The following is a 19,161-nucleotide window of genomic DNA, read 5'->3' as shown; positions in this document are numbered from 1 at the left end:
GAGCCTGCTGAGCAACCCGAAGTGGAAGAGAGTGAGGAGATACTCGTTCCAGAACAAATTCTGGCACATAAGGAAAGAAAAGTGAAAGGTAAAGTGATTCGGCGGTTCTTAGTGAAATTTAAGAACTATCCGCATTGGATGCGAAGTGGAAGGAGGAGGCTCCTCAGATTTTGGAACTTTACCCTGAGGCTTTTGGATTAGCTGCGTCTAGTCCAAAAGATCCCGCAGATCAGTAGGGTTGAATCCGGTGCAAACGGGATTGCACAAGAGGGGAGTCACTCCGCTCCTTTGTTATAGATTACGTGGATGGAATAGAGTCACTGATTTCCCTTTGGATTTCAGGGATATTGCTGTATTCAGCTGTATGACATTATGAATATTGAAAATAGGAATTCCGAACTTGAACCTGATTGATGTGTACTCTATCATGTGATTTGTTTGAGTGCAAGAATGAAAGATGAAATGACTGCAGCATTTCGGTCTTGAGAATCTATAGACATGATCACAATAAGAATTAGCTAATCCGACATCAGTGAGGTTCGAGATGGATCTAGATGTGATTGCTAAATACGTTACCAGGAATCATGGTCTTAAATCTGGAATTAATTCTTATGTGATTGATTTGATGTGAATGTGCATTGATTGAGTTGTCTTTGTGCAAGTGCTAGATTTGTGTTGGTCTAGTGCGTCTTAGAGTTAGTGTCTATTGGACTTGTTTATGACCTCTGTCTGTTTTGCGAGCGTAATCGAGTGCGGTTACCATTCTTTCAAGAGGGGGATATGCCACAAACTAATGACGTGGCATGACCAACTAATAAAGTTCTTCCAACTTAATGGGCACCCTACCGACGAGGCCCCAAGGGACACTAGGAAAAATAACCAAAGCGGCTGGCTGTACGGATTTTTCCGCAAAACATGTTGAGGCTGTTGACGTGGCTGATCATACGAACAGTACGGAATTTTCGTAAAACGCGCTGGGCTACCGACGTGGCTGGCTGTATGGAACTCCATAATTTGCGTTGGCTGAAGCTGAGCGCCAGCTTTTGGAACATAATGCTTTTGAGGTTGAAAGTTTTGTATGTAATTGCTTTTCCAGGTCTAGAGCCTTTAAATAAATCCTTTAGGTCTTCTCTGGCTCAGTGTGTGCTGACAAGCTGGTGAGCAGAGACGACCCAAGGGCACCTGTACTTGCTCAATAATAAATCTAAAAAGAAATACCGAAAGGGGCGCTACTCTTTGGGGCCAATCTCTCTGGGCACGGAACTATGTCGGGACGTGTCAACTCAATTGAATTGTGATTCAAATTTGTGAAGTTTTTAAAGTGAGTTTCTCTCGTGTCGTGACAGATTCCAGACTTGGGGGTGTCGAAGTTTGTTACAACTCTATCTTTACTTAGGATCTTTTTGGCTTCGCTGCTGTTCGTCACTGTTGAATCTGGCCTCTTTCACTTTAGAATCAGTTTTTCTTGACTATCTTATGTACAAAACACTAGAATCAAAGATTGAGTCATTCTTGTGCTAATCCTTGTCCTTTGTCTAAAGCTAGCTAGCTGTCTTTTTCTATTGTGTATAGGTATAGGTCTAAAAACCTACACACACACACACACATGGGGTGGCAACTGTACTGATGCCTGTGAATTACGCTAACAGCTATACGGAAGCCGATGACATGGCATTGTCGTACGGACTGTCCCTCAGGGCGCTAGCTTTTGGGGACCACGTGCTTTTAGACTCTATGCTTTGCATGTAACTGCTTTTGGATGACCAAGAGCCTCTAAATATGCATAAGGGCTCACTCTCTCGCATACTACCAGCAGGAGATGCAGAGCAGTGCCGCCAGTGTCGTATTGTGTTGAAGCAATATAAAAAAATACGGAAAGGGGCGCGACTCTGTGTCTCATGTACAATGTGTCTCTCTCAGTTCGGTTGTTTTTAAGCGTCTAAAGTCTGTTCGGTCTGTTCTTTTCCGTTGGCACGTGGTGCCCTCTCGTTACAGATTAAGCCTAGACGACCTCCTAAGCTTAGAGGTCTTCAAAGCCTTCTCTTGAGCAGACTTCTTAGCAGTTTTTGCCAAAGAAGGGAAATGCCGCTCGTAAGCTGAATTTATGTCTTCAAACCTGTTGCTAATGTCCAAATCAGTGCCTTGAGGATCAAGTGGTGGATTGTCACGAGGCTGTGGCAACCACTATGCTTAGTTGTTGGTTTTTCCCCATGATTTTTATTTAATTTTTGGGACCCTCTTTTTGAATTCACAAATGGCCTGACATTGTATGGCCAGTGTGAAACGACGGACAACCGAGAGTTTCACCTGCAGCAGTGAAGGTCAAGTTGCCACGAGTTGGTCGGGCCAATCGGCACTGTAATTGGAGCAGTAAAAGGGTGCCTACGCGTAGTTCAAAGTCATTTAGGCCCCACGCGACACTTACAAGTTGGTGGGTACAAGGAAATTAACTCAAAGGAGGCAAATTGGACACATGGCGACTCCAAGTGAACTTGCAAGACCACATCAGCTCAGGGCACCCATTTGAAGAGAGAGAGAGATTGACTTGGGCCGCCTCTCCTTCGTTGTGAGACTGCAGTGTGTGTGAGTAGTGGCTGCAGGTGATCACAACTTTAATGGAAATTTTGCCTTTTCCCTTACTCTATGTAACACGATGATTCCGCTCTTGTGCACCCCTCTCCCCCTTTGAATACAGAAACATAATGCCGAGCTCAAGGGCTTTCCATCTGTATGCACAGTTGTGTGGGTTCATGCGCGATTGCCAAGTCAAGAGTCTCTTGCATAGGAACTGGACTAGCTAATTCCTAATCTCCCGCAGGTACATTTGAACTCAGAGAGATTTCACGCGAGAAATCACGTCCAATTCAAAGGGCAAGTAGTCCTTTAGGTGCGGGAGCTTGAGGGCTTGCTAGGGATGCGACTGGCAAGCGAAACGGAGCCCGAAACAGGAAATTACAGCCTGCTGTGTATATTTGCAGGTTTAGGGTTTTGAACCTTTTTGATCCCTAATACCCCCAGGAGCTTCGGGGAAGCTAGGGGATCACTGTACAGGCGTTCTGGTGCATTTTCGGGGAAAACAACAGAGAATTCAGCGTGCTGCAATTTCTCGCCAAGTTTGGGAAAGTGCTCAAATGCGCTTGGAAAGTCACCTTTTGCTTTTGGATTTTGTCTGTGAAGCCTCCTATTGCGGTTATGCTGTAGAAATCGGTCTAAAGTAGGTCATTTTCAGCTTGATAAAAGTGGGACAGCTCGTAGAAATTTATAGGTTTTCTCCAAAGTTTTAATTGAATACCGAGAGGGGCGTTAACTGTTGGGGCCAACGCGGTGTCACTATTTGCTTGGAAGCACTCTAGCTCCTAGGATGTGTTTTGTTTTAAGTTTGGTTTCCAATCACAGGCTTAGTCATGAAGTTACTATGTCGTCAAGCTTAAGAGCGTAAAGATCGGGTGAAAGGTAAAGTCCACCGTCCTCTAGCGAGTCTACATGCCCGTTTTATGGTTCCTTCACCGAGACAGAATCACTTCTTCTTTAAGAAGTGAGCCTTGGTTGGTTTTTGGCGAAGACACAACACAGGAACTTGGAATTACACTATGGCTGACAGGACGAATGGCACTAGGGAAGAGTGTTCCTCTCACAGGAGAGGATGGCTATCCCTATAGTGTTTGAGGTTGGCGAGAGTTCACGGCCACCACTGTCTGTACCTTTTGTTGATGTGAATGCGCACAAGGTCAAGGATTTATAACTAGGCAATTAGACGGCGGAGTCAGTTGGGGCTCCAAGACAAATTGCTTTTGTCCATGAACAAGTGGTTAGGACACCTATACCACAGGCTTTACTAGCTTAGCCAGCCACCTATCAGAGTCCAAATGTTGCATTAAATGGACAGGGAACTAGTTTCTAGGCTATGCAATAGGTTCTTCTACTACCCATGGTACATCGTGGGTATTTCAGGGGTGGATCTCTGTTTCAGAGCATGGCTAGTTATGCGCCTGGAAACAAGCAATATATGCTAGAAACAATCTTTGGGGGTCTGCAGATTGCAAGGCATGATGCCAAACCCCATGTATGGTAATATTGGCATGCAGCAAGGGTTTCAGTGCAATCAAAGCGAGTTTGGGGTGCCTTAGGGCAATTTTGGCATGGCTAATTTTTCCGACCAACAAGCAAATATGGCACCAGTGACTCAGAATGTCGATGGCCAAGGGGCATTGATGATCCCTATTACAGTGCCCATGTTGCAGACACTTCCCTATGATAATTTGGGAGCACTAAAAAGCCAAAACCATACAAAAAAGGTGGTGGAGTTGTGAAGTTTGATACTTTTAGCGGATTTGAGAATAAGACAAAGGCTCTCACTTTCCCAACAATTTGATAGTGCCTATGTAGGGGGGCATTGTCACAAGACGGTCACCACGTGCCAATAGAAAAGAACAGACTGAACAAACTTTTAGCACTTCAATAACAACTGAACTGAGAGAGAGAGAGAGACGACACGCGACATGGAGTGGCGGAATTCCACCCAAAGAGTGTTGGCCCCAAACCTTGGCGCCCCTTTCTCTATATTGCATCAACACAGTTAAACCGGTACTCCAGACTCTGCACCTTCTCCAGGAAGCATGCCAGAGAATGAGCCCATGGCCTCATATTTAAAGGCCCTAGGCCCCAAAAGCAGTTTTACATGAAAAGCCTTCAAACTCAAAAGCATCTGGTCCAAAAGCAATGCCCAAAAGTTGCCAGTGTAATTTACGGAAATCTGTACAGCCTGCCACATCAGCATGTCAACGCAAAACGTGGAAATCCGTACGGCCTGTCACGTCAACATGTCAGCACAAAACGTAGAAATCCGTACAGCCTGCCACGTCAACATTGTCAGTGTAATTTTCGGAGCGTCCGTATTGTTGCCATGTCATCAGTTGCGTGTGTGTGTGTGGGTGGGTTCTGCTTATTTTAATTTCTTTCTGTCACTGGGGCCCCATGGGACGGGGTCCCCATAAGTTGGTAGGACTTCTTTTTTTGTTACTTGTTCTTCTTAGGGTTTAGGCCCCTCGGTCAGGATCTGCAAGTTGGCTCCATTCTTCAGGGCTTTTGACACGTCAACAGTTTGTGACATCCCTCCTTGGAAGAAAGTAATCGTCCGCGATTACAACATACCTGCAAAACAACTCAAGTTAGCTCAAAAATTTTCCGAGGGACAATCAGTTTGCTCTTTTTTTTGTTAAGGAGTTGGCTTCTCCTTTCGTCCAGATCAGAACTCTTGATATTCCGGCATAGTAAAATTAGCCATCACACCCAGACCGCACTGATCTTCCACAGGTGTCTTGATGCACTAAAATTACATACCCAGGAAATCTCATCCAATTAGGAATATTCAGTTGTTGGCACATCAGAAATGCAACACAAATGCTCACATATGCATGTTACAAGACAGAGAAACATAAAGTCACCGATGAACACTCCTCCCGCATAACCTAACAAGGTCCGGGCCGGGAGATATTCAACGACTCTCTCATCACTCCTCCCGCATAACCTGAAAAGGTCCGGGCCGGGAGATATTCAACGACTCTCTCATCACTCCTCCCGCATAACCTAAAAAGGTCCGGGCCGGGAGATATAGAGGCCTTTTACAACCAAACGCTCCCTAGACCACAGCCTGCGTCGTTTGGAGGTGCTGAGAGTAACCACTGCTCGGACTTCTTAATACTCCTCTCGCATAACCATCCAGGTCCGGGCCTAACAACAGTAATATTTTTCAAGCATACAACCAAACGCTTCCCAGACATCCCGTCTGCGTGGTTCGAAGGTTCAAACAATACCAAAACAACAATTCTCATTACTCCACCCGGGAGTAAAATCACCAATTATTGAAACCAGTATTAAAACCAGAGTCAAAACAACAACAGTAATATTTTTCAAGCATACAACCAAACGCTCCCCAGACATCCCATCTGCGTGGTTCGAAGGTTCAAACAATACCAAAACAACATTTCTCATTACTCCACCCGGGAGTAAAATCACCAATCATTGAAACCAATATTAAAATCATAGTCAAAACATTTCAAATCGGCACCAAGACGAGTTCAAAATAGATACCATCCATGTCAAACAAATTTCAAACAATACTTTCTAGCTATGGAGCAGCATCATTCTTGTCGTGCCAAGGCATGCCCAAGAGAACGTCGCAATTGCCCAACTTCATGATGTGGAAATCAGCTTTTCCATGATAATCTTGGATAGTCACTGGAAGAGCACCAATGAGCGGTACCACTTTTTGAGTTTGCCCCATGGCTAGCTCAACTTCAATTTCTCCACCCTCTGCATCATAATCAAAGTGCATCTGCTTTAAGAATTCTGGATGGATGAAGTTCTCTGTAGCTCCGGGGTCAAAGAAAATAAGGGCTTTGAAGCCATTGACTTTGCCATATGCTCGACACAATTCATTTGTACTCTCAAGGCGTATGCCATAAATATCAGGAACTAGTCCAATAGCGGATCTAGCTCTCTTAGCAGGAGGTGGCCCTGGGGTTCTGTCGACCATCGGTGTGGGCGTCGGCTTTGCTGGTCTATCAATGCGATGGGGACAACTAGAATGGTTATGCCCTGTTTGAAAGCATCCAAAACATCGGCCTTCTTGCAATAAGGTGTCTCGTTGTTGAGGCGTTAACGAGGCCTTTGCGGTTGGTTATCACGAGACTCTCGAGAATTTGTTCGTTGTTGCCGAGAGTTGTGGTTAGTGGCCGGAGGTTCTTCTGTGGTAAACTCTAGCTTTCCCTTCATTAGTTTGTAGCTAACCGTAGCATGGTCCATAAGCTCTTGCATGGTGGAAACTTGCTTCGAGAGAGAATATTCCTGAAATGGTGATGGGAGTCCAATGGTGTATCGCTCGCATTGGGCCTCCAAGGGAACGATCCTAAAGAAGGACACCGGCAGGTACACGTCGAGAAACCTTGGGTTATAGTCGTCCATGGTTTCGGTGGCAAGCATTTTCAAGTTGCCCCACTTTGCCAAAATCCGGACTTCAAACATAGAAGTGATGTAACTGCGTGCAAAAATTGTCTTGAAAGCTTTCCAAGTCCTTGGAGCATGCAGTTGTGTCGCGATTGAACTCCACCATTGCATAGCATTATCTCTAAGAAATCCCGTTGCTCGAGAAATCTTGGATTCTTCTGTATAGTTCCCCAAAGCATAGATGGTGTCGAATTGCTGTAGGAACTGCAATGCTTTCTTTTGATCTTTCACCCCGGAAAAGGTGAAAAATTTGACTGTTGTTTCGCCATCCTAGAAATCTTTGGGTTGGTTATGCGCATATCCTGGGTATGGATAATAAGGGTATCTATATGGGCTCCAACCATTGTATCCTGGTGGCGGTGGAGGTGGGGGCAACAATGGTGGCAAAGGTGGTTGCACTGGATCTGGGTCAGATGGCTGCACCATATTCCTGAAGACTCTCCCAATCGGAACAGACGGCAGGGAAGGTTGCCAGTTGGAAGCCCTGGTACTTTCTAGTGCCGGAGGAGGAGGTACCACATGAGGCATCAAAGGGGTAACATGTAATTTAAAAATTGTTGAAAACTTTGCAGCATCAGAAGATTTGTTGAGGATGCCGCGAAAGAATGTCGTGAAGCTCGTTGACGTCGAGAAGACGAGAGCGCGCCCGATGCACGATGTAGTAGGGAGTGCCTAATAAGTCTGGGGTCGGGACCCGAAGATACTTCAAGTAAAATTCTAGTAGCTCTGTCTGCTCTTTTGTAGGACCAGTAAGGGTGGCAGTGGCTAATAAGTCCGGGGTCGGGACTCGAAGATACTTCAAGTAAAATTCCAGTAGCTCTGTCTACTCTTTTGTAGGACCGGTAAGGGTGGGAGTGGCTAATAAGTTCGGGGTCGGGACCCGAAGATACTTCAAGTAAAATTCTAGTAGCTCTATCTGCTCTTTTGTAGGACTGGTATGCTTTCAGAAAAGCACACGCCTGATGCTCTAATACCACTGTCACAAGACAGGCACCACTTGCCAATAGAAAAGAACAAACTGGACAGACTTTTAGCACTTCAATAGCAACTAAACTGAGAGAGAGCAACGATACACGACACGGAGTGGCGGGATTCCACCCCAGAGAGTATTGGCTCCAACACAGTACAAATCCGTACTCCAGACTGTGCACCTTCTCCAAGAAGCATGCCAAAGAATGAGCCCATGGCCTCATATTTAAAGGCCCTAGGCCCCAAAAGCAGTTTTACATGAAAAGCCTTCAAACTCAAAAGCATCTGGTCCAAAAGCAATGCCCAAAAGCTGCCAGCAAAATTTATGGAAATCCGTACAGCCTGCCACCTCAGCATGTCAACGCAAAACACAGAAATCCGTACGGCCTGCCACGTCAACACTATCAGCGTAATTTCCGGAGCGTCTGTACTACTGCCACATCATTAGTTGTGCGTGTGTGTGTGGGTGGGTTATGCTTTATTTTAATTCCCTTATGTCACTGGGGCCCCATCGGACGGGGTCCCCATAAGTTGGTAGGACTTCTTCTTCTGTTACTTGTTCTTAGGGTTTAGGGCCCTCGCCCAAGATCTGCAAGGCGGCTCCATTCTTTAGGGCTTTGACACCTCAGTAGTTTGTGACAGGAATTTTACAGAACCCTCCAAGGTCAGGAAAGTTGCCACTTTCTTGAAAGGTAATGCGCGTACATGGTGGACGACGCTGTTGATGCAAGGATAGGCACTTGCCACATGGGTTTACTTCAAGCAAATATTTGCATTTGCGTGGTTGTCAAACAAATTTGAAGACGATGTCATGACAGATTGACTCCAACTCACTGTGGCTACTTGCAAGAGCCTAGAGGAGTACAATCGGAGGTTCTGTAAAGCGTTGCTCTCAGTAACTTCCCACAGGTTTGTGCCACTGACAGAGCAAATTGAGAAGTATTGTTGTGGGCCTCCTAAAGAGGAGAGTGGCCACCCTTAGAAACCACTGTACAAAGAGCATAGTGGCCACCCTTAACTTATGGAAGTTGCTAACACTGGTCATGCCTTGTCGAAGGGAGAAGATAGTGGGTTCCAGGGCAATGAGAAAAGGGGTGCAGGCAAAGAAAAATTCAGCAAGGAAGCCCTTTGCAAAAGCAGCTCTTGAAGCGTCAAAGGGATCAAAAAAGGCAGACAAAGACAAAGGACTCAGCCAAGACATTTGAAGGCCAGGCTAAGAAAAAGAAAAGGAAGCCTTTTCTGCGCAAGTCGTTCAAGGAAAAGAAGGCTTTAATGGCTGAGAACAAATGCTTTATATGCGAGCAACTTGGTCATTTTGTTGTATATTGTCCCCAGAGGAGGAGGCCAGCTGACTCAGAGGACAAAGAGGACAAGAAAGGGAAGAAGCCCAAACCTACGGCCGGGTTAGTGCCAGATATGGGGTGTGATAGGCCAAACTCTGATGCTAGTGAGTTATGGAGAGTGTGGGATAAAGTGAGGGATCAGACAACACTTATCTTCTTTGATCCAGGTGCTAAAGCAAACTTTATCTCACCAGAGTTGGGCATCAAAGCTGAAGAGGTGGGGTAGATAGTAGAGGCAGGGTATGTCCTGGCCACTCAGAGTGTGTTACTCCTATCATTGGAAAGTTGCGTCTGCATATTCAGTCATATGTCGACAGAGGAATTTTATATCATGCCACTCGAAGGGTGCGATGCGCTGTTGGGAATCCCGTGTACATGGAGTGTTGGATGTCTTCAACAAAAAGATCACCCTTGAGCATAGGGGCAAAACTCACATCCTTGATGTAAAGCTTAAAGGGGAGTCTGTCGCTATTGTATCTGCTTCGGCTATCACTTCTGTAATAAGAATCATCTTTCAGCGTATTTGATTTTTATATGTGATGTTTCAAATAATTGTCAGTCTACTTTATCTGCGTTAGATAAAGAAAAATCAGCATTTATGCGAGAGTTTAGTGACGGTTTTTCTGATTCATTACCGTCTCGGTTGCCACTAGAGAGTGGACACAAAGAGAGATTTCAACTTTTAATCTCTTAAAGGAAAATATGACTTTGGATCGAGTAATTGTTTTACTAGATCTCAGGAAGTCATTTGTGGTCCAGTGTGATGCGTGTGGCAATAGTATTAGGGCAATGTTAATGCAAGATGGTCGGGTAGTAGCTAATGAGAGCAGATTCTTACAAGGGCCAGAAAAGACCATGCGAATCTATGAGAAAGAGCTATTGGTTGTGATTCATGCGCTTTCTAGTTGGAAGCACTACCTGTTAGGTGTTGATTTTGTTGTCCAAATATATCATCAGACATTGCGATACTTCTTGACACAGTCAAAGTTATCTGAAAAGCATATGCGATGGGCGAACATTCTCTCTATGTTCCACTTTCAGATTGTGTATGTGGAAGGCAAGAAGAATGTTGTAGCTAGTGCGTTATCAAAAAAGCCACAAATTTCAGCTGTGTCAATTCCTTATCATCATGAGCTTGATGACATGAAGGAATAGTATACTACTAATGAAGATTTTGCAAGGATCTTTCAACAGTTGCAAGATGAGCAACGTCATGAGCACTACCTCCTCAAGGATGGTTTTATGATGATGCATGGCAGACCATGTGTCACTTGGCCATTGCAACCTAAGGCTATGGTAGAAAGTCATGTCCCACCATATGCAAGACATCGTGCTATAGATGCGACAGTGAAAGCGATCTAGACATTCTTTTATTAGCCTACTTTGAGGAGAGATGTAGATGCCTTTGTGTGAGTATGCTAATTTGCCAAAAGGTCAAGTTTGACAGGCAAAAGGCACGAGGGTTGTTGCAGCCATTGCCTACTCAAGATAAGCCATGAGAAGGTATTGCTATGGATTTTATCTTTGACATTCCAACAACGCCGATAGGGAATGATGGTGTATGGACCATTATTTGCAGGTTCAGGAAGCAGGCCCATTTTATTCCTGTCAAGAAGAAGATAAAATTTGATCAAATGGCACGATTGTTTATGTACAATGTGTTCAAGTACCATGGTATGCCACAGTCTATTGTCAGTGATCGTGATCCTTGTATGACGAGCCTGTTTTGGAGAGGCTTGTTTGAAAACATGGGCACCACACTCAAGTTTTCCTCTTCATTTCATCCACAAACTGATGGACAATCTGAAGAGGCTAATTCTACTGTCTTAGATCTGCGCTGCATTCGTCAATAGGCAAGGCACCTTTTGACATTTTTTGAGGGTGGCAAAAAGGTTCCTCCCATTTTGCATACAACAGACAAGATTTTCGAAGCAGATCAATATGTTGAGAACATGGATGAAATGTATAAGAAAATGAAGCATGCGTTGGAGAAGACTTACACAAAGCTGAAAAGGATCGTTGATCGTTACCGACGTGAATTGTTGTTTTCACTTGGTGATTGGGTACTCTTACGGTTTGAAAGGGCAAGGTTAAAGAAGATGAAATGCAAGGAAAGGTTATTTCCCAAGCTCAGCATGTGTTACTTTGGGCCTATTCACCTATGAATGTAGTGGATGGAAGAGAACGAACTGCTACAGTCACGAATGTACTGCAGCTTTACCTTGAGGCCTTTGGGTTTTTGCCTACGTATGCCTTAACTCAACGTGCTCAAAAGAGGGGTCATGATGGAGCTAGCACATCAAATGTACCTACGGATTCAGTGCAATAGAGGTGTACATTGCTCCACAATTGTCAAAGGTATTATGCTCACTTTTATCGTAGACAAAATGACAAAAGTATGAAGATTTCAAGTCATTTCTATCTATGCGATGGTAAAAGGTTTCTAAACACACTAAATCATCTATGGCATGTACATTTGGCATGCAATCGAGGACGTTTGCGTCAAGAGGGGTGTATGTCACGAGGCTGTGGCAATGACTAACCTTAGTTGTTAGTTTCTTTCCCTTGATTTTTATTTAATTTTTGGGACCCTCTTTTTGACGTCACAAATGGCCGGACATTGTATGGCCAGTGTGAAACGACTGACGGCCGAGAGTTTCACCCGTAGCAGTGAAGGTCAGGTCGCCACGAGTTGGTCGGGCCAATCGGCACTGAAATCCGAGCAGTAAAAGGGTGGCTAGGCTCAGTTCAAAGTCATTTAGGCCCCACGCGACACTTACAAGTTGGTGGGTACTAGGAAATTAACTCAAAAGAAGACATCTCAAGTATCATATCCTCATGCCAATGAGAGTGACGCGTAGCCTTTTCTACAAAATTTGGCTCAACAACGTGAGACATCAAACATAATGCACATAGTGTGAACTACGAGCGACTCAACGAGTGGAAACTCGCTCACGAGAGCGTTGAATTGGATTAACGAAAACCTGGAAGTAGAGTTTGACCCTATCTAGGAGGAACCTTGGGCTTCGCATGTGTAGTACAAAATAAACTAGCAAAAGAGCTACCAATATCTCTTGACATAGAGGGTATAACTTATAAGAATAGCCGACGTAGAAGAGGAATGTATATTACAAGGAGAAGAAGAAGAGGATGGAGAGGGTTAAGATGAACCAAAAAGAGGTATAGGAGGGGAGGTAGTGTGGTGGCTGGGGTGGGAGCTACTAGAAGAGGCTCAACAATATGAGAGGACAAGGCTTCAATAGAATCAAGACTATATCTTTTTTTTGCCATGTGTCTTGTCACAAACTGATGACGTGGCATGTCCTACTTATGGACCTTTGCCGAGGGGCCTAGGTGCAAGCGAAGGGCATGCTGACATGGCTGCTGTACGGATTGCCGTAAAACACATTGGCTGTTGACATGGCAAGATTTCCGCGATTTTTGCTGGCTTCTTTTGGCAGCGCTAGCTTCTTGGAGACATAGCTTTTGAAGTTTAATGCTTTTGGGGCTCTGCTTTTAGCAACCCTTGTAAAACCTTTATAAGTGACCCAAGGGGGCTCACTTCTTAGAGCATCTGGATGCAGAGTCTGAGAGCAAGCAACCGCGGGCCGGTTGTACTTTGCTCAAAGATTAATATAAAAAGAAATATTGAAAGGGGCGCCAGTCTTTGGGGCCAATATCTCTTGGCACTGAACTTCGCCAGACCGTGTCGATTTGTGAAGTGTTTTGAAGTGAATCTCTGTTGTGTCGCGGTAGAATCTGACTTGGGGTGTCCAAGTTTGTTACACTGGTATCAAAGCACAAAAAGATTCTTCTTCTACGAAGGATCCGATCCTTTTTGCAGCTCACGCGGACTTTTGTGAAAGAATCATCGTGTCCCGACCCGGGACTTATTAGCCACTCCCACCCTTCATAGTGCATCAGGCGCGCTCCCATCTTCATCGCTCTGTCTTACAGGGCATAAAGCCATAAAGAATCCCAGATTACACATGGGTTCTCGTGGAGAATCTGAGAGAGACGACACCTCTCAGTGGGAAGGCAAAGAAAAGTTGAAAATCTGGCACGGGAGCTGAAGAAAAGAATGAAGATTTGGGTTTAAAAAAATCGATGGACAAGTTTGCCAAAACGGAGTATAAACGTCAACTGCAGTTTGGTATATGTGTGAACAGATTGATTAAGTACTCTAGGGACCCGAGATTTGTGAAACACCTGAAGAATTACCCGATTGATAAGATTCACTCAAGATGGCATGAGGCCATTGAGTCTCCTCTCAGGACGGGGTGGAAAGCTGAAAGTACACACGAGTGCAGAAAAGTGGAAGCTTTACTCGTAGGAAGAGCTGGAACAGAACTGTTGACCAGAAGACGAACCCGATATTGGAAAGCACATTGAAAGAGATATTGATGTACTGACAATCTGGTTGTTTGTGATAGATAACCGGAAATAGGAGCGAGTAACTCGCTTCTGTATGGATTGGGAAGCATGGAGCTGGACATCCACTCTTTTGCAACGAGGTGAGTCATCTCCTTGCTTGTTTTGCAGGTGAAATCAAGGATGAGATGGTGAGATCGACAGCGACGACACCTCAAGAATGAATCGAATATCTTTTCGATTCGAGATAAGAATGATGAATTTGAATGAATGAAAGATGACAAATGTTGAATGATTCTAGTGCATCAAGATTCCCATATGAATGAGATGACTAGATACTGTGGTGAGCGCATCAAGAGTTCATGCGGGATGAGATGGCTACACATGGATCTAGGTGCATCAAGACTTCTGGACATATGAGATGAGTAGATGATTGAAACATTGTGTTCAGTATGAACTAAGTGTGTGGATGAAGAACTTTGAAATAGGAATTTTTGAAGATGAATTTGATTTACGTATGAGATTAATGTTCTCTGGAAGAACTTGCTGGATGTGTGCAGATAACATGCGAATCCGATGATAATGGATGACGAATTCGGAGCAATGACAGCTCCAGAATGAACCTGACAATGATGTGGCGCGATTTCCACTGGTTGCTTTTGGCAGCGCTAGCTTTTGGGAGAAATGGCTTTTGAAGTTTAATGCTTTTGGGGCTCTGCTTTTAGCAACCCTTGTAAAACCTTTATAAGTGACCCAAGGGGGCTCACTTCTCAGAGCATCTGGATGCAGAGTCTGAGAGCGAGCACCCGCGGGCCGGTTGTGCTTTACTCAAAGATTAATACAAAAAGAAATACCGAAAGGGGCGCCAGTCTTTGGGGCCAATATCTCTTGGCACGGAACTACACCAGGCCATGTTTTGAAGTGAATCTTTGATTTGATTCGTGAAGTGTTTTGAAGTGAATCTTTGCTGTGTCGCGGTAGAATCTTGACTTGGGGTGTCCAAGTTTGCTACATGTCTTGCTCTGCAAGTAAATATATAATAAAGTGTGGTGGCGACCCAATGCAGTAAACTCTCTGCTAAGTCTCTTTTATGGACAATGGGGAGAGAAAAAGTGAGAGGGTCCTTGACAAGAGATGGATGAAGGAAGATGTTGGGTTTGGCCATCATCGGATGGTGCCTTAACCCTCACCCAAGAGAACTTCAAGACTCCTCCCAATCTTTGGAAGATGTAGCCAATACTGCAGAAGGAGACCAGGTAATTTTAAGTTTTAACTGCAGCTGCAAGACCCTGGTCCCACAGTTTTGGAATCCATGACCTATCTCCACCTCTTAAGATAGCAAAACGCATTGTGCTCTCTTTCTCTCTCCACCTCTTCTCTTGTTAATGTTTCTTAGATGTCTACTTTCTTGTTTCCATGTCTTTGTCAATTTGTAGGATAAATTTGATTATTGTTGGCTAAGATGCGGAATGATAATTGAGGCCCATCTTCCTTAATAGATTTTGAAGATGATAACTTACATCTATTGAAGATGATAACTTAATTCCCGACTAAGGGGAAAACTTTTGACAAACCATGTCCACAAAAATCAAGTGTTAATCGGCATTCAAGTTTGGAGACCTGCAGTTCCAGAGTGTTTGCAAAGCTTGTGGCTGCTCTTAGCAAATGATGTTCACTTCTGTAACTCGACTTTTGCAAGCATTATATTTGTCAAACCTTAGTCGCTAGACATTTGATTGCCTGATCCAGGCTAGTTGCAAGTTCGATTTATTTGAGATTGCTTATCAAACCTATGCTCAAAACGGTTATCAAAGCTTTAGTAGAAAACTTTCTGCATTTTCAAGTGACGTTCTATTAAGGCTTTACCTTATGTGTAAAATGTTCAGGTTTATGAACTCGGATGGAACTGGGATAATTTTGAAAAACTTGCACAAGGAACACTTGCAGGGCATCTTCTAGAGTGTGGTTGCCAAGTTACAGGGGGCTACTTTGCTCACCCTGGTATGTTATGTAATTTCTGTACCTCACACTGGAAACTTTGATAAAGGTATTTATAACGGTTTGTTTGTCTATGAGTTTAGTTGAAGGCAATCATGAAGTGAGTAGAAATGATCTTTGTGCAGAATATCATTCATATGTCAAACTTATATCCTTTGATGTATATACAGCAAGAAATCTTGTGAGCTATCAACTGCTGAACTTAGCTCATAGTCAAACTGGAGAGCACGATTTGTTAGCACAGAAAGACGGAAAGTGCTAAGGTTGCTCCACTCCGCAAAATGAACTTCTAGGTTCCTCTCCAACAGAAGTTTTAGAGCATTATGGCAGCTTAACAATGACATGCTGCAGTAGTCATTTTGTTCCATTGTAGTCCTTATAGCATGAGCCCTGATGGATCATTGATATTCTGAGCCTTTGAGTACCCAAACTTCCTGAGTGCTTCCCTTATGAAGGTTTAGACACGAAAACTATCTAATGATTGAACATCAAAACTTGTATCCGCCACATCCATTGATCAAGCTTTGCTTCAAGCTGCACCGGAAGAGAGCCAGGAGAATCTGCTTGAGAGAGACTCAAGCATGAGGAGAACATTTTTCCAAAGTTTATGCCATTTTCTCATTATCTTTCTCTCCTTTGCCGAGGCTGTCCAATTTCTCACTATGTGGGGGTTGGGGGGGGGGGGGGGGGGGTGGGGGGGGCGGGGCGGGAGGTTTGTGCTAGCTTTGACCTTGACGTTATAAATATAAAAATTAACACTTTTGACGAGGTTTGTGTACCTGTCTGGTTCAAGGAATTCTCAGGACACATATATTCTCTAAAAATTGCTGAGACTATCCATTTCTCACCATCTGAAAGTAGGTGGCAGAGGTGGTGTTGATTGTGAACTTAAAAATGCATTGCTGGAGGAAATTACAACAGCAGTTTTGTGTCTGTCTGGTTCAAGGAATTTTTAGGATCAGTATGCAAAGGCGGAGCCACTCCCTCCTGTGCATAATGAGGACCTTTCTTTGCACTCTTTCGAATTTTCTCATTTGAAATTTATCAAAAGGATAGTGCCATCCACACCACCGTCTACTTTGCGGGCTTGTTTTTCAAGCCTATCGACCATACAATCTCTAAGTTCTCAGGCTCGAAGCATTGTGCTAGCTTCACAGTTTTTCTCTGGTTTTCTGGAGTGCAGTGTCTTGTATATATGTTTGCTAAGTATATGAAAGTAATTTCATTGTATTTTGTATTGCTCTTCTGCAGCTGATGAGTACCGGAATTTATCAGCTCAACAGTTAGTGGACATTTCCCTCCCCTATGCAGAGATAAGTGAACATGGAGATGTCATTATTGCCAAGCCAAAGCATACTGGAGGTGAACTTAGTGCCGTCACTTGTGGACAACAGCTACTTTATGAAGTCGGGGATCCTTCTTTTTATATAACTCCAGATGTGGTATCTAGCATAAGGATTTTTCATTTTGTGGGTCATCAACGTAACTGTAACATGGTGTCATGCTTGTCCTGATGTGCCATTTTACTTTCGATTCAGGTAGTAGACTTCACAAATGTGACATTTGAGAGTCTGAATGCACATCAGGTTCGTGCCAAGGGAGCAAAGCCAGGGCCCTCAATGCGCCCTGAAAAGCTTCTTCGCCTCGTACCGCAGGTGAACATTATGTTTTGAATGAGGCTTTTTTTTTTTTTTGAGAAAAAGATCCTTCTATTAGTTAATAAAACTGCCCATAGGGCTACAACCACCTCTACTAGAGAGGGCTACAGCAATCAGAAGGGGAGACTCTCCCAATGAAAAAACAGCATATGTACAATGAGGCTAAATCAGGAGATGGGAGGAGGGAAAAGCCACACAGGGGGACGGTAGTGCCATCTGAGCCCACCCTGGACCATGGTGAAGAAAGGCCCGGGCCGCCAGAGTCGAAGGAAAGCCTCTCTACGCTCCCGCATGCGGTCGGAGCTGCCCTGGAGTCTCTCGAACTGTCCCTTGAGAGTATGGATCAGCTCTAGCCAAAGATCTCGAACTGTCTCTGCTGGTGGTACAGGGCGAGTCTCGAAGATGCGGAAGCATCGGGCCCGCCAGATGAACCAGAGTGTCAAGCCGCAGATGAGCTCCCAACACTCCTCTCTCTCACTGCACCACTCCTGTGGAGTAGGCTCTGTAGTAGCAGGCTGGAGTGTAGGTCGACCCCCTTGGATCACTATCATCCTGCTAGTGGAGGATAGCTCAAACTGTAGTGCCGGGCCCGTGAGAGTGGACCAAGCAGCTGTCCCCCAAGTGTATTGTCGTGCTGTGGAAAAAGCTGGCATCAGCCGAAGAACCCGAAGCCAAACCTGCCGTGCCATAGGACAGTCCCAAAGACAGTGACACTGACTCTCCACAGGGTGGCCTCAAGCTGCACATGCTGCCGAGAGACCACTATGTACAAGCCAGCTCCCCACTGCTGTAGCCCTTTGTGCAACCCAAAAAGCTGAGAAGAACTCAGCTGTGAGACCCTCCTCCTGCCAATGAGATGTTGCAGCAGGACGAGCCTCTCTCCGTACTGCCAGTATGTGGCGTCCAAGTCGACCAGTGTACTGAAAGAAAGGGACACTTGGATGGCCGGCTGAGGCGAAAGGGTCCCACCAAAACCACTCTCTAGGATCCCACTGCACTGGTGCAAGTGAACATCTCTCCCAACCCCATGGCCTCCATTGGCAGTCTCAAAAGTTGCTGGGTCAGAATCTATGACACAAGTCCTCCCACAGATGCCCACAACTCGGATCCTCTGAAAACAGTACTCTGCAACCTGTGGGGTTGCAGCTGACACTCGGTGTAAACGACCCTCACCCTGTAGCTCGAAAAATAGGAAAGCTACAGTCTCTGAACAAGCCCTAACTGCGATGAGGACCTCCAGTCGCGTGAAGGCCCCCATCCATCTAGGCGCTGCTGACTCGAGAGGTGTGAGCCACTTAGTTGGTAGTGCCTCTGTGATGTCCTGACACATGCTCTGCACCCCTCTCATGCCCTGTGGTCCCAACGGGAAGCCGCCTCCACGTGGCGGGACTGGACGTCGACTAAGTGCTTCCCAAAAACTCAATGGGGGGACCACGTACGGTTGAAAAACCCTCTCCGTGTGTAGGAGTAAAATCCCAAAGGGGAGGGGGGAGGACATTAGTGATCATAATGCCTTAAAGACAAGTATGAGCTGCAAAGCTAGATCGGGGTGGGCTGGGACTGGGAGAATATGGAAGGCAAGAAGGATGGTCGGACCTAGGGAAAGCCCTGTAAAAATCATCCGAGGATGTCGAACGGACCTATCCAGGGAAAGTTCTGTAAAAATCATACAAGGATGTCGAGCGGACTCAAGGGGGGAACACCCTGAACGCCCAGATACTTTCCGTCAGTTTCCAACCAACCCCCCTAGGTTTAGAGGCTAGGCTTCTTATATTTGAATGCAAGGGGAGAAAGAATGTACCTCATGACACAACCGG

General features: G+C 45.0%; 1 protein-coding gene across 4 annotated transcripts in view; it reads left to right on the top strand.

Annotated features, from left to right (window-relative positions):
• LOC147454926 (propionyl-CoA carboxylase) overlaps nt 1-19,161 on the top strand; it is a 93,877-nt gene that overhangs the window by 53,784 nt on the left and 20,932 nt on the right. For 3 of the 4 annotated variants that reach the window (XM_086516751.1, XM_086516754.1, XM_086516753.1), the window contains exons 6-8: nt 15,575-15,689; nt 16,938-17,128; nt 17,225-17,341. In XM_086516751.1, the coding sequence (XP_086372877.1) occupies nt 15,575-15,689; nt 16,938-17,128; nt 17,225-17,341 (423 nt within the window). The remainder of the gene's footprint in view (nt 1-15,574; nt 15,690-16,937; nt 17,129-17,224; nt 17,342-19,161) is intronic. The other variant, XM_086516752.1, reaches the window with a different exon arrangement.

The sequence above is a fragment of the Adiantum capillus-veneris genome, chromosome 7, assembly GCF_014529385.1.
Source record: "Adiantum capillus-veneris isolate H3 chromosome 7, ASM1452938v2, whole genome shotgun sequence".
In the NCBI taxonomy this organism is placed as follows: Eukaryota; Viridiplantae; Streptophyta; class Polypodiopsida; order Polypodiales; family Pteridaceae; genus Adiantum; species Adiantum capillus-veneris.
This window is presented reverse-complemented; position numbering and strand designations above follow the sequence as displayed.